This window comes from Eschrichtius robustus, chromosome 7 (assembly GCF_028021215.1).
Source record: "Eschrichtius robustus isolate mEscRob2 chromosome 7, mEscRob2.pri, whole genome shotgun sequence".
Classification (NCBI taxonomy): domain Eukaryota; kingdom Metazoa; phylum Chordata; class Mammalia; order Artiodactyla; family Eschrichtiidae; genus Eschrichtius; species Eschrichtius robustus.
In genome coordinates this window covers 3,549,375-3,562,548 of record NC_090830.1, presented here as the reverse complement: position 1 = coordinate 3,562,548, position 13,174 = coordinate 3,549,375, and the positions used below count along the sequence as shown (strand labels likewise).

The window sequence follows — 13,174 nt, the reverse complement described above, 5'->3', positions numbered from 1 at the left end:
ACACATCATTGTAAAGCAATTATACTCCAATAAAGATGTTATATAAAAAAAAAAAAGAACCTGCCTGCCAATGCAGGGGACGCGGGTTCGATCCCTGATCCAGGAAGATCCCACATGCTGCGGAGCAACTAAGCCCATGCGGCACAACTACTGAGCCTGCGCTCTAGAGCCCATGAGCCACACCTACTGAGCCCACACGCCACAACTACTGAAGCCCGCACGCCTAGAGCCCATGCTCCACAGCAAGAGAAGCCACCGCAATGAGAAGCCCGCGCACCGCAACGAAGAGTAGCCCTCGCTCGCCACAACTAGAGAAAGCCCACACGCAGCAACAAAGACACAATGCAGCCAAAAATTAAAAAAAAAAAACAAACAATAAATATTTTTCCAGAGTTCATGATTTTTATCAGCAGGAGGCTCAGTTCAGTACAAACTACTCTATCATTATTTAAAGCCAGAACTTTACATTTGAGAAAAAACATGAATATGTGGCTTCTACACACTATACCATCAGAGTTTGTGTTTGTTTTGATCATACACTACTTTAGGAATATTCCTTCTATATAGATGAGAGAATTCTTGAATTTTCAGTAAACAGAAACTGAATAACTGATTATAAAATATAATTTTAAATATGTAAAGTTGCTTTTTATACAGTTCTTAGAAGATGTTACATGGGGAAAAAAAAATTCAAATTAAGATTCCCAATTTAAAAAAAACCAGTAATGACATTTATTGTATCTGTCCTTTAAGGAAGGAGGGTAATTGGAAGACGTTTATAGTTGATAACTGTAGAGTGCTTGTGTGCCTAATAGATATAGAGTTATTTAAAAGAAATAGGATGTGAACATTACCAACATACACCCAGGGAAAACAGGAGAAATAGTAGATTACTTTCTGAGCGCCAGCACTTGGAACCATACAGCAGTTAACTAAAATAATAACTGTCCTGAGGCTGCTTTGTAGATCCTTCAAGAGAGCCAGGCTTCAGTGGCACACGAAAGTTACCCAATTCTTTCAGGTCTCTAATTTGGTAAGGCAAATGAGGGTTCCAACATGGTGTAAAATCATTAGGAAAGAGAGAAAGAGAAGAAAAAAGATGCTTCTGTCATGTTCTCAGAACTCTTTGCAACTCTCAAAAGCATTCTTTCCTTCAAAGAGATTTTCATGTTTGGAAGCTAAGAGAATTTCATGGTTACTTGTTCGTTCTTTTTTTTTTTAATTAAGACTTTATTTTTCTTAGAGCAATTTAAGTTTTACAGCAAAATTTGGGGAGGATGCCCTTGTCCTTCTGTGAATCCAAATAAATACTTTCAATTAACTTTTAATATTTATGATATAAAAATAAAAAATGAATATATTTTTGAATGACATAAAGAAATATTTTCAAATTAGTCTTGACTAATGTAGAAACCCAGAGTCTTCTGCATTATTTCAAATGCTCTTGTCAACGTGTCTATGTTAGAACTCCAAGCAGCAAGTATTGTATTAGAATTTTCTCTTTGACAGAGATTATTTTATGACTATGAAATATTTAACATTTTCTTTAAGGATTTATTTTTAACCAAGGCAATCACACTCTGCAAATACAATAAAAGCAAAACTCAATTCCAATATGTATTTTTCCTTCATATTTAACCTGAGAAATATAACCAGTTGCACTTCTGGGAAAAGATAAGCTAAAACTACAGGACATCTAAGTGACTCCTGACACCTTCCCAGAACAGTAAGAATTTAACAACTGACAGATTTGAGATACTCTGAAAACACTTTATCTACCTATGCACACATACCTTTATTCTTATAAAACCATTGGATGCCATTAACTTCAGGGAGCAAAATTACATGATCACAGGACCAATATAAAGTCAAATAAAGTAAGACCTTTTGGCAAATGTAACATTAAGAAGTGTGTCTTATTTATACACTCAGCAAATACTTATTAAACATCTAGTATGTGCCAGGAAGTGTGCTAAGTGCTAGAGATATTAAGATGGACGTGTGCTGCTGAATGTCAGGGTGTAGCTTTGGATGTAATATTGTAGTAATGGGGTTATATGGGGATGTGGGCAGTGGCACCTTGCTAGAAAGGCTGGAAGCTGGAAGAGGAATGGTTAGAGCAGCATTCTGGGAATCAGACTATTATTATTAGGAACTCTACCTGGAACTCCTGAATGTTCTCTGAAGCACTAAATAAAAGCACAGCTGCCTTTATTATTGGATGGAGAAGAGTCAGTGAAAGGAGATGGAGAATTCAGAAGTTGTCACAAAGTCTTAACCTGGTTCTAATATAGGGTCCATATTGAGCCTCTGATTTGGCTGTGAATTGATGCAAAGGAGAATAAAAATGACAAGAGACCACCCATTGCAAAGTATCTTCCTTCAAAAAGGATACAAATACACATGCTAGCTTTGCAGAGAGAGTTAAATTGAAAGAAATAGCAGATACCGTAAGTAGTCATTCTTAGCAAAGCATTTCTATAAAGAAACAAATTAGGATGCTGCATATAGACCAGATTGAAGCATTTGCCTTGACGTGTGTATATATCTTGGCACATCTGCCACCACTATTACCTCATAAATTATATTGTTGTTGTTATGGTGAAAATATGAAAGCTCTGCTCTCACAGCAACGTTCGAGTGTACAATACAGTATCATTACGGGTACAATACAGTAGTGTTAACTTCAGTCACCATGATGTACCTTAGATCCTTGAACTTATTCATCTTATAACTGACATTCTGTATCGTCTGACCAACATTTCCCTATTTCCCCCATCTCTCAGCCCCTGGCAACCATGCCATTCTCTGTTCTATGAGTTCAAGGTTTTCAGATTCCACATCTAAGTGATATCACATAGTAGCTGTCCTTCTCTGTCTGACTTATTTCACTCAGCATAACGCTCTCAAGGCCCATCCATGTTGTTGCAAATGGCAGGATTTCCTTTTATTTTTAAGGTTGAGTAACATTCCATATATATTGACCATTGATGTCACTGATGGATTCTTAGGTTGTTTCCATGTCTTGGCAATTGTGAATAATGTTGCAATGAACATGGGAGTGCAGATATCTCTTCAAGATAGTGATTTCATTTCCTTTGGATATATACCCAAAAGTGGGATTGCTGACCTTTATTGAAATGTTCCAAAATACCTTTTGGAAATGCAGTTTAAATGCTATATTGAAGCTTTATCAGTTAATCAGTAAAGCTCTAGTGTTTTTTTTGTCCCATAAAACCAGTGGGTGTTTTAATAATTTAAAAAAATCCTCCAATTCCTATATTTCAGGGGCACCACCTTCTTTGTCTAGTCTCCTCCCCTGCTGACTCCCAATAACTCCCCAGATTTGAGGGTGGTGTCATCAATCTAATTTACTGATTAAGTCATCAGTGATTCTCTCTCTTCTTCTGGGACCCTCATGATGGGTAGATTGTTTTCACTTAATAGTGTCCCGTAAGTCCTGTAGGTTTTCTTAATTCCTTTTTTTTTTTTTTTCATTCCTTTTTTAAAAAATATTTATTTAGGCTGTGCCAGGTCTTAGTTGTGGCATGTGGGATCTTCATTGCAGCATGTGGGATCTTTAGTTGTGGCATGCAGACTCTTTAGTTGCGGCATGCAGGGTCTAGTTCCCCAAACAGGGATCGAACCCAGGCTCCCTGCATTGGGAGTGTGGAGTCTTACCCACTGGCCCACCAGGGAAGTCCCTTCTTCATTCCTTTTTATTCCTTTTTCTTTTGTTCTTCTGACTGGATAGTTTCAGATGTTCTTTCTTCTACTTGGTCCAGTCTGCTGTTGAAGCTCTCTACTGAATTCTTCATTTCAGTCACTGTAATCTTTAGCTCCAAAATTTCTGTTTGGTTGTTTTTTTATGTTTTCTATCTCTGTATCGAACTTCTCATTTTGTTCTTGTATTTTTCCCCTCATTTTGTTAAATTGTTTACCTGTGTTTTCTTGTAGCTCTCTGAGCATCTTAAGAACAGTTATTTTGAATCCTTTGCTGGGCAATTCTTATATCTTCTTTCAGTTGCTGAAAGCTTACTGTCTTCCTTTGGTGGTGTCATGTTACCCTGATCCTTTATGATCCTTGCAGCCTTGCACCGATGTGGTGCATTTAAAGAAGCAGTCACCTCTTCCAGACTTTATGGGTTGACTTTGGTATGGAAAGACCTTCACCTGCAGGTGGGAGCATGCTCTGACCTTGGGTCTACTGGTGCAGGGTGTAAACGCAGGATTGGGCGGTGGGGGTGATGTCTCATCCGCTCAGGCCACTGGGGTCCACAGCATTGACCACAGTGACTGCAAGGGCTGTTGGAGACCTGAGTGGCACCACAGGTCCAGTGGCTTGGGATCTGGGCAGGCACTGGTGGTGGCTGGAGTTGGTGGTGTATACAGACTCGGTTGCAGGGGCCAACTGCAGGTGCCTATGTAGTGCCAAGTGCTTGTTTAAGACATACACATAGAGATGGGGGAAAGGGCCAGCTGCAAGGGTCTGGGCTAACTGCAGGCCCACTGGCAGCCGTGGGGGCCCTTGGATGTCAGCATTCATTACTGTGGCTGCAAGATCACACCACGGGTGCACTGCAGTGGAGGCTGGTATCGGGAGTCAGGCTGGAGGCATGCAGGTACACAGTTGGAGGGGCCCATTGTAGGTGAACCTGGTGGTGCAGGCCAGTAACAGGAGATAGGGCCAGGTCTGGTCCAGAAGAGCCATGGGGGTCCTGGCTATTGATGTACACTCCTGTGGCTTCAGGGTCTCCCCAGGGGAGTGCCTGGCAGTGGAGGCATGAGGGTCTGGTCGGGAGCATGCAGGTGCACAGCTGGGGGGTTAGCGGCACATGTGCGGAGTGGTGGAGGCCAGTGACAAGAGTCAGAGCCAAATTCAGGTCCACAAGCAGCTGCGAGGGCCTTGGTAGTTGGCCTGCCCTTCTGTGGCTGCAGGATCTTGCCACGGGTGTGCTTACAGCAGTAGAAGCCTGTGATGAGGGTCAGGCCGGCAGTGTGCAAGGGCACAGCTGGAGGGGCCAGCCCCAAGCACACGCACAGAAGTGAGGGTCACCCACAGGGGTCTAGGCTGGCGTCTTGTACTGTGTGGCTGCAGAGGCCTGGGCTGGCTGCTGGTGGGGATCCTGGGCCCCAGGGGGCCAGTGGGAGGTAAAGAGCAGGGAGGGACTCAGGTGGCTGGTGTCTGCGAATGTGAGCATCTGTGGGGCAAAAACCAGTGACATCTGCAGGGGGTCTGCGGCCGCTGTGCTGGCCATCAGTTACTTCGGTGGCAAAAGGTGCTGGGGTCTGCAGAGCAGGTCACAGGGAACCACAATCACTTCTGCTGCGTGGCTGATGCTGGTAGCCCTTGCTCTTTTTCCTTGTTCCTCCCCATCTCTATTCATCTCAGCTTTGCCAGTCTCTGGGTGGGGTGAAACCCAAGTGGGTCCTTTGCTCAGTGCCCCAAAAGGCTGGGGAAGCTGGCAGCTCACCCCACTCTCCCTTTCTTGGTGAGGGGAACTCCTTCTAGTTGGGGAGGTTCACTCTTGGCCCTGAGCAGTGCTGCCCTGGGCAACGGGATGACGCAGGCAAAATGAAGCCCTTCTTCCTTCCCTTTTTGTGCAGTAGTCTCAGGTTCTTTGCTCCACTATGTTGCTGGAGTTTCTTAAGTGGATTCCTGAGCTCTCTTTGATCGTGGATCACTGTCTAATTGTTGATCTTCCTGGGTGATGGGGGCTGGGGTCTCCTACTTCGCCATCTTGGTCACATCGCCCCAACATATATCACCATCTTGACTTTCACTATAACTAATTATTCTTAAAGTTACAGCATCCAGTGCCCCAGCAGCTGGGAGAGCTTGGGAAATCACTGGGAAGAACCCACTGTCTGCACTGAGATGGAAACTAAGACTCAGGAGGATCTACTTTCCTCAGGTCATGATCTCACTTGCTAGTCACACTTAAGACTAGAGGTCAGGCACTAGGGTAAAACAAAAAAAAATTCACTCTCATCCTGCTTTTCCAGCTGGTCAGATCTTGCTCAGATCCTACTTAAATTACTCTGACCACAATTCAAGATTATTTCGCTGACTGAAAGGGCACTAAGAAGAGTCTGCTTTTAAACTGAATCCTTTATTAGGTCGGTAAGGCGTGCACAGGGAACAGAGCAAGCCAGCGAGGTCCCTTAGAGTGTGCTGGCCCCTGAGGTGAAACCCAGGTTCGTTTTCCTGTCTCTAAACCCAAGGGGACTTGTGTGCAGCAGGTCAGACTGTTGATGCAACAAGGTAGCTACAAAAGTACGAAGTACCTGGCAGGAAGTAGATGGGTAGATAACAATATTTATTTTCTAAAGAGCTACTGGATTGAGTCATTAGAACTTGTATTTATAAAAAAATTTGCTTTCCATTTTGAGGCTTGTCCCCAGGGCTTTCTGACATTTTATGGCTCTCCCCCTTTCACCCACACACCCAGTCACTACTCAGTCATTTCAGCAAGAGAGAAGGGAAGCTCTGATGGGGAGAACACAAAATAGCTGACATATTTGGGGTATGTACTATGCTTTCCTCCATAGGGTCTGCCAGGAATTCAGTCTGTGCCCAAGTGACACCCCACACCCCCTGCAGGACAACAATAGAAGAATGACAGGCTTCTCTGTTCTCGGTTTTCCAAGTCTCCTTCACATCCACATGGCACTCATATAACACAGAAGAAAAGTAACGCCACGTTGAAAATGAATGGATGGTAAAAAGAAGTCTACATCTTGTTTAAAATAAGACAGCCTTTCAGAACAGGGAGGCAAAAGGGCATAGAAGCTAAGTGTATACTGAATTCGCCTATGTCCAGTATTCCGTATGTCTGATGCTTTTATCCAGAAGTGTTTGTATGTTTTCACCTGGCCCTCCCCTGTGACACCATGTGCCCCTTTAAGGTGGGACCTGAGTCTCCTATACCCTGCCCTCCTCCCACTGTACCAAATACAGTAAGTAAGTGTTTGATAAATGATGCAAAAATGACTGACAAGCAATTTTGCTGTTCTGGTGATTGATGATTGCATCAAAAGAGGGAGAAATAAGGTCATTTCTAATCCACACACTCAGTTAAACCCCAGCTGGATATCCAGGTATAGCTCTTCAAGCTTCTCTTTTTGCCTTGGCTCCAGTACCCCCCTTTGCTCTTCACAAAAATTCTCCCAATTCACAAGTGACCCGTTAGCTCTCTTGGTAACCAAGTGGCATAAGCAACGATTCTCTAACTTTTATTGTTACAACTACTTTAAGCACCCTGTACTCAGTGGAAGACCCCTGCCATTTAAAACAACAGTTCTAGCATACTGGTGATGGTTTCTTAGCAAATAATACCAAGACAATGCAATGAGACCTCTCTTCCATTTACTTCCCCAGTCAGACAGTCTTGCAGGGGGTCAACCTTCAACTTCCTTCATTCCTCCTCTCCAGGAACCTTGTTTCTTTTACGTTACATACATGGTTTTCAGGTTTAATAGTTACCAAGAAAAAGAAGTCCGGGTCTCCTGCTAAATACTCATGGCTGGGCTGTCTTTGGGTCAGAGCACACAGCAGACAAACTACCCATCGGCTTCACGAGGGTAGGGGAAGTGTCTTGTCGTCTTGCTCTGTTAATCAGCTATGTCTGGCCCACAGTGGGCACTCAATTTACGGATTGAGGGAATACATGCAGGGAATAATAAAGTAGTGAATCCAGGAACTACGGGAATCAAGTTCAGGTTACTGGGCCGGTTTTAGAAACATGGAGATCAGGATTCTTGGAAAGAGGAACCAGAGGATTGTGGGAGATACAATTACAGGACAGGGAAAACTCTCCGAAACCCTTAGAGGAGAGGACGTTTATGAGACCACATTTTGCTCTTACATGAAATGCTGAAAAAGAAAATCCCTGGTTAGAAGTTTAATGTTAACTGGAGCTCTGAGTTATACAGGCACGCCTCATTTTATTGCTCTTCGCAGATATTGCTTTTTTTACAAATTGAAGGTTGGTGGCAACCCTGCATCAGGCAAGACTATCGGCACCATTTTTCCAACAGCCTTTGCTCACTTCGCGTCTCTGTGTCACATTTTGGTAATTCTCACAACATTTCAAACTTTTTCATTATTGTTGTATTTGTTATGGTGATCTCTGGTCAGTGATTTTTATGTTACTATTGCAAAAAGATTATGACTTGCTAAAGGCTCAGATAATGGTTAGCATTTCTAAGCAGTAAAGTATTTTTTAAATTTAAAGTATGTACATTTTAAAAGAGGTAATGCTATTGCACACTTAATAGACTATAGTATAAACATAACTTTTATATATACTGGGAAACCAAAAAATTCCTGTGACTCACATACTTTCAATATTCGCTTTATTGCAGTGGTCTAGAACCGAACCTGCGATATCTCTGAGGTGCGCCTCTACTAGTAATGGGTGAGATTATTTCTGGTCTACTTTACGCCAACACAGTTTACAAACAATAGCTTGATCACTGCAAGAACCCTTCAAGGTGGCCATTGATTGTATTTTCAGATAGAGAAATTACATGCAGAAGGTTACATCGCCGACCTAAGTCAACCAGCTAAGCTTACCATCTGGGATTCCAACTTGATTCTAAGTTTCACTGCTTTCCCCTCCACCCACAGTGCATCACACAGAACAAGCAACATGTCAAACACCTGGCTAGACTGATCTGTGTTTAAAAAAATTTTTTTTTTAATTGTGGTAAAAAAACACACTGTAGAATTTACTTTCTTAACCACTTTTAAGTGTACAGTTTAGTGGTGTTAACTGTATTCACACTGTTGTGTAACATCTCCAGAACTTTTAGCTTGCAGTATTGACACTCTATCCCATTAAACAACAACTCCCCATTTCCCTGTCCCCCAAGCCTCAGGCAACCACCATTCTACTTCTGTTTCTATGACTGTCTACTCTTGATACCTCCTGTAAGTGGGATCATACAGTATTTGTTCTTTTGTGTCTGGCTTCTGTCACTTAGCTTAATGTCCTCAAGACTCATTCATGTTGTGGGATATGACAGGGTTTTCTTATAAGGCTGAATGATATTCCACTGTATGTACACGGCACATTTTCTTTATCCATTTATCTGTCGATGGATATTTGGGTTGCTTCCACCTCTTGGCTACGGTGAATAATGCTTCAATGAAACTGGTTGTGCAAATATGGCTTCAAGATACTGCTTTCAATTCTTTGGGGGTATATACCCCAAAGTAGAATTGCTGGATCATATGCTAGTTCTATTTTTACTTTTTTGAGGAACCTCCTTACTGTTTTCCATAGTGGCTGCACCATTTTACATTCCCACCAGCAATGTGCAAAGGGGGACAGATTTGTTTTTAAATAGAATAACTGTCAGTCTTAATATCAAACTGGCCCAACAGCTCTGCCTGCAATATCAAGTAGTGATTAACTTCTTAAAACTTTAACTCAACTAAAACTCTGGACTTAGGTCTTAGTTTCTATAATTAAAGCCAGGTACTATTTAAACGTGTATTAAAGATTTATAAATATGGATCCTTATCCCATTTTAAGAAGAATCAACTTAGCAGTCATTTTTTTAAGAGACTACAACAAAGGAAATAAAGATAAAGCCAGGGCTGAACCAGCAACAAAAGTATTAGGAGAAGTATTCCTGCTTCCTGAAAATAAGCGTAAGCATGTACATAAGTTGCACTCTTACCCTTGTTTTGGCATCAATTTTAGCTCCTCGATCAAGCAATAGTTTTACCATATTGGCGTTTCCTCGTTTTGATGCAACGTGTAAAGGAGTGATGTCATTCTGTGGAAGAACAGAAAAAAAAGTACAGTGTTATCTTGAGTTTAACCAAAACATTGCTTCCTAAACCTTCCCCAACACATCCTCACACTTTTCTTACCTTTTTAAAAAATATCTATTGTGAACAGAATACTTCCCAACATCTCTATCTGATGGTAATTTTACTCAGAAGGAGACCTCAAAAAGGGATGAATTTTAAGGGACACACTCTGTGGGGTAGGGTCCAAGTTTATTTCATTTGATTGACATCATTGGTGGATGAGATGGTGATAGTTTTTGTTCTAACACCCTGCACATTTAAGTCAACATGTTTTCCTGTTAATGTGTGTGATGCATACTGGCTACTGAATGGTTGACTAAGTGGCTGATTAGTCAGCTGAGACTTACTGAAAGGAGTGTCATGTTACTCAGAGCCTGCTCTGGGTCGTCTGAGTACAAGTTGTCAAGACAAGAGGAACTCAAACTGGGAAGTCTGTCAGTGCCCTACACGGTCACAGGGCTTCCATGCACAGTGGGCTAAAAAGTGTTCACAGGCATTTATTAGCAATCTCACAGAAAAATGACTATGTTGATTTTTTTTTTTTTTTTAAAACTACCGTTGAGGAATAGACATATTGTCAGGACAATCTGACATTCCAATCAAGATCCCCTGGATACCATAGTCCTTTCCTCCACTCATCTGACAGGTGCTGTGATTATTTCCAGACTGTCAAGGAAATATGTGCACATAGTGAAAACATTCTCTATTTTGGCTCCTTCTTCTTGTGTAGCAACAATATGGGTTTAAGGTCTGCAGTTCACAAAAGTCAATTACACGATAAATGAATGAGGCTCATAAGGGGTTACATTCTTGTCATGTGATGGCAGATACAATATAATAGCTACCAGGTATTGATTCATTTCCTGTGAATTATGCTGCACTGCGTTAAACTCTTTACTATCTCATTTAGTTTTCATAATCCTCACAATGTCACATACAATCTGAATCACAATGACCATTTTACAGATCAGAAACAGCTGGCAAAACCAGGATTCAAATTAAAATATGACTCTTAAACTCATGATTTTGAAAAAACGCTTTAAAATGAAAATTTTCAAACAGACACAAAGTTTGAGAGAAAGCCATAATGAGCTTCATGTACTCATCACTCTGGTTCAATAATTGTCAAACTTTTGCCAATATTATTTCTTCTATACTCCCTGCTATATTTTTCTGCCTGAAGGAGTTTAAGAGGAGAAAGAAAATCCTAGGCATCATATTATTTCACCCCCAGTTACTGCAACTTAATTATCTCTAACAGATAAGGATATTTGTAAACAAGTAATAACAATATCATTAACTTTATCTAAGTAAAAATAATTCTTTCAAAAAGCCAAGATCTGTCAATGTTTACATTCTCCCATTATCCCCAATTATCTCTGTACAGTGGTTCAGATTAGAATATCCACAACTTGCATTAGGTTGAAATGTCCCTTAAATCTCTTTTAAAATCTCCAGAGATGCCCTATTCCACCTTCTTTTTTCCATGCCCACATATTTATTGAAAAAACTGGGGAATTTATTGTGTAGTTGCATCCTCATGGAGAGTTGTTTAACACATTCTTTTGTATTTTCTATAAGCTTTTCTAGTTAAATGCTTTTAGTCATTATATGTTCTCCCATGTGAACAACTCTTTACCTCATTATTCTCAGGTGCTAAAGTATAAATCAGTTCCACAATAATTAGTTCGTTAAGTCAAAGAAGGAGAAAGAGATCTGAGTAAAACAGATATGCTTTAGTCATGCTGGTGGGGAGTGGACAGGACTAGTATCATTGCTCTAGACCAAGTGGTAGGCATAGTTTTTCTGCAAAGTTCCAGATATCAAGTATTTCTGGCTTTGCAGGCCATACCATCTTCATTGCAATTTGTCAGTGCTGCCTTTATAGTGATAAAGCAGCCCCACGTGATATGCACAGAAACGGGAGTGTCTGTGTTCCAATAAAACTTTATTTACAAAAACAGCTGGTGGGCTGGATTTGTCCTGCGGGCAGTAGTTGGTTGATCTCTGCTCTAGACCTATCATCAGCTTGTGGCTGACGGTTTCAACGGTGTGTAACAGGTGACAAAAGAGGAATTAAAACTATAGAGGCTGTGTACTGTATATGCTTTGGCCCTCTTTGGGGTGGATGATTTTGGGTATGAATGAAAGCTGGCAGAAAGAAACTTTCTGATGGTCTTGCTTGTCTCTGTTGTCTGAGTGCAAGTATGTAAATGAGCCAAGCAGCACTATGGATGAATTCTAGGCCTGAGACAGCAGATAGAGCATCAGATTAGGTCTATAGGAAACACAGTGCAACGGGAGAGCTTACCGAGCTCAGAGTGGGATATGACAAAAAGACCTTATCACTCCACAGCGTGAGTCAGGGCTGACATGCTATTTCCCTTTAAAGATGTGCCCTTGCCTGGTGGAGAAGGACTTAATTAACCTTAATCACAAGTAGGCTAATTTTAGTGAGAGGAAGAGCTCTATTTCTAATTTTGCTCTCTTCCATATTCATGGACTCTATCTTACGGTGATGTGTACATATCAAAAGGGTGCCTTGAAATTCAAACTCCCACATTTTTCTACACTGCTCTGACCCCTCCTAGAGTAATACTTTCTATTTCTATAGCACTTAATAAGTGTTGTAAATTACTTATGTAATTTCATTTTATCTTCACAACAATCTACTGAAGTAAGATACATATCATTAATCCCATTTGATAAGTCAACTAAGGGATAGAACTGATCATAATCTGTATATTAAGAGACAACTAATTAGAGGCAGAATCAGCATCAGAATTAAGTTTTCTAGATCCTCAGGGTGGGGTGTGTGTGTGTGGTATTTCTAGTCAGGGATCATAAAGGCTTTGCCTAAAGACTATGCTTCCATCTCTGTCAAATGGAGCTTCTGAATGAAACACATACTTTTGTATTTCTGAATCAGGTAGTGACTGCTTCTGTCAATTAGGAACAAGTCAAAATCAAAGTGGGACCTTTGGACCAGTCCACAGGACATTTCTATTTAGATTCCTCAGTTAACCACTAAAAATCTTTTATGCTCTACTAGGCACCAGGTCCACGGCTGCATTTCCATTATACAAGCGATTCCACAAAATTATGGAATCCCAACAAATCAAAAGAGTCCAAAGATGTTAAAGGCAAAAAGGCTTGTTTAGGAGAACCTCATTAGCTGCTTGGGAAACGTAAATGTGTGCGTGCTTTCTGGGATGCAGTTTGGCAGTATATATGAGGAACCTTCAAATCTACAACTGAGACAGGAGATAGATGGGCCCCAGGCTGCGCAGCTGGAGTTTGTCCCCTGTGGATAGATACTCCAAGATGACCATAATGCAGGAGGGAGGA

The 13,174-nt window shown here is 41.2% G+C and overlaps 1 protein-coding gene across 3 annotated transcripts in view; it reads right to left on the bottom strand.

Annotated features, from left to right (window-relative positions):
• ANK3 (ankyrin 3) overlaps positions 1–13,174 on the bottom strand; it is a 686,366-nt gene that overhangs the window by 181,228 nt on the left and 491,964 nt on the right. For all 3 annotated transcript variants that reach the window (XM_068547493.1, XM_068547494.1, XM_068547492.1), the window contains one exon: positions 9,691–9,789. In XM_068547493.1, the coding sequence (XP_068403594.1) occupies positions 9,691–9,789 (99 nt within the window). The remainder of the gene's footprint in view (positions 1–9,690; positions 9,790–13,174) is intronic.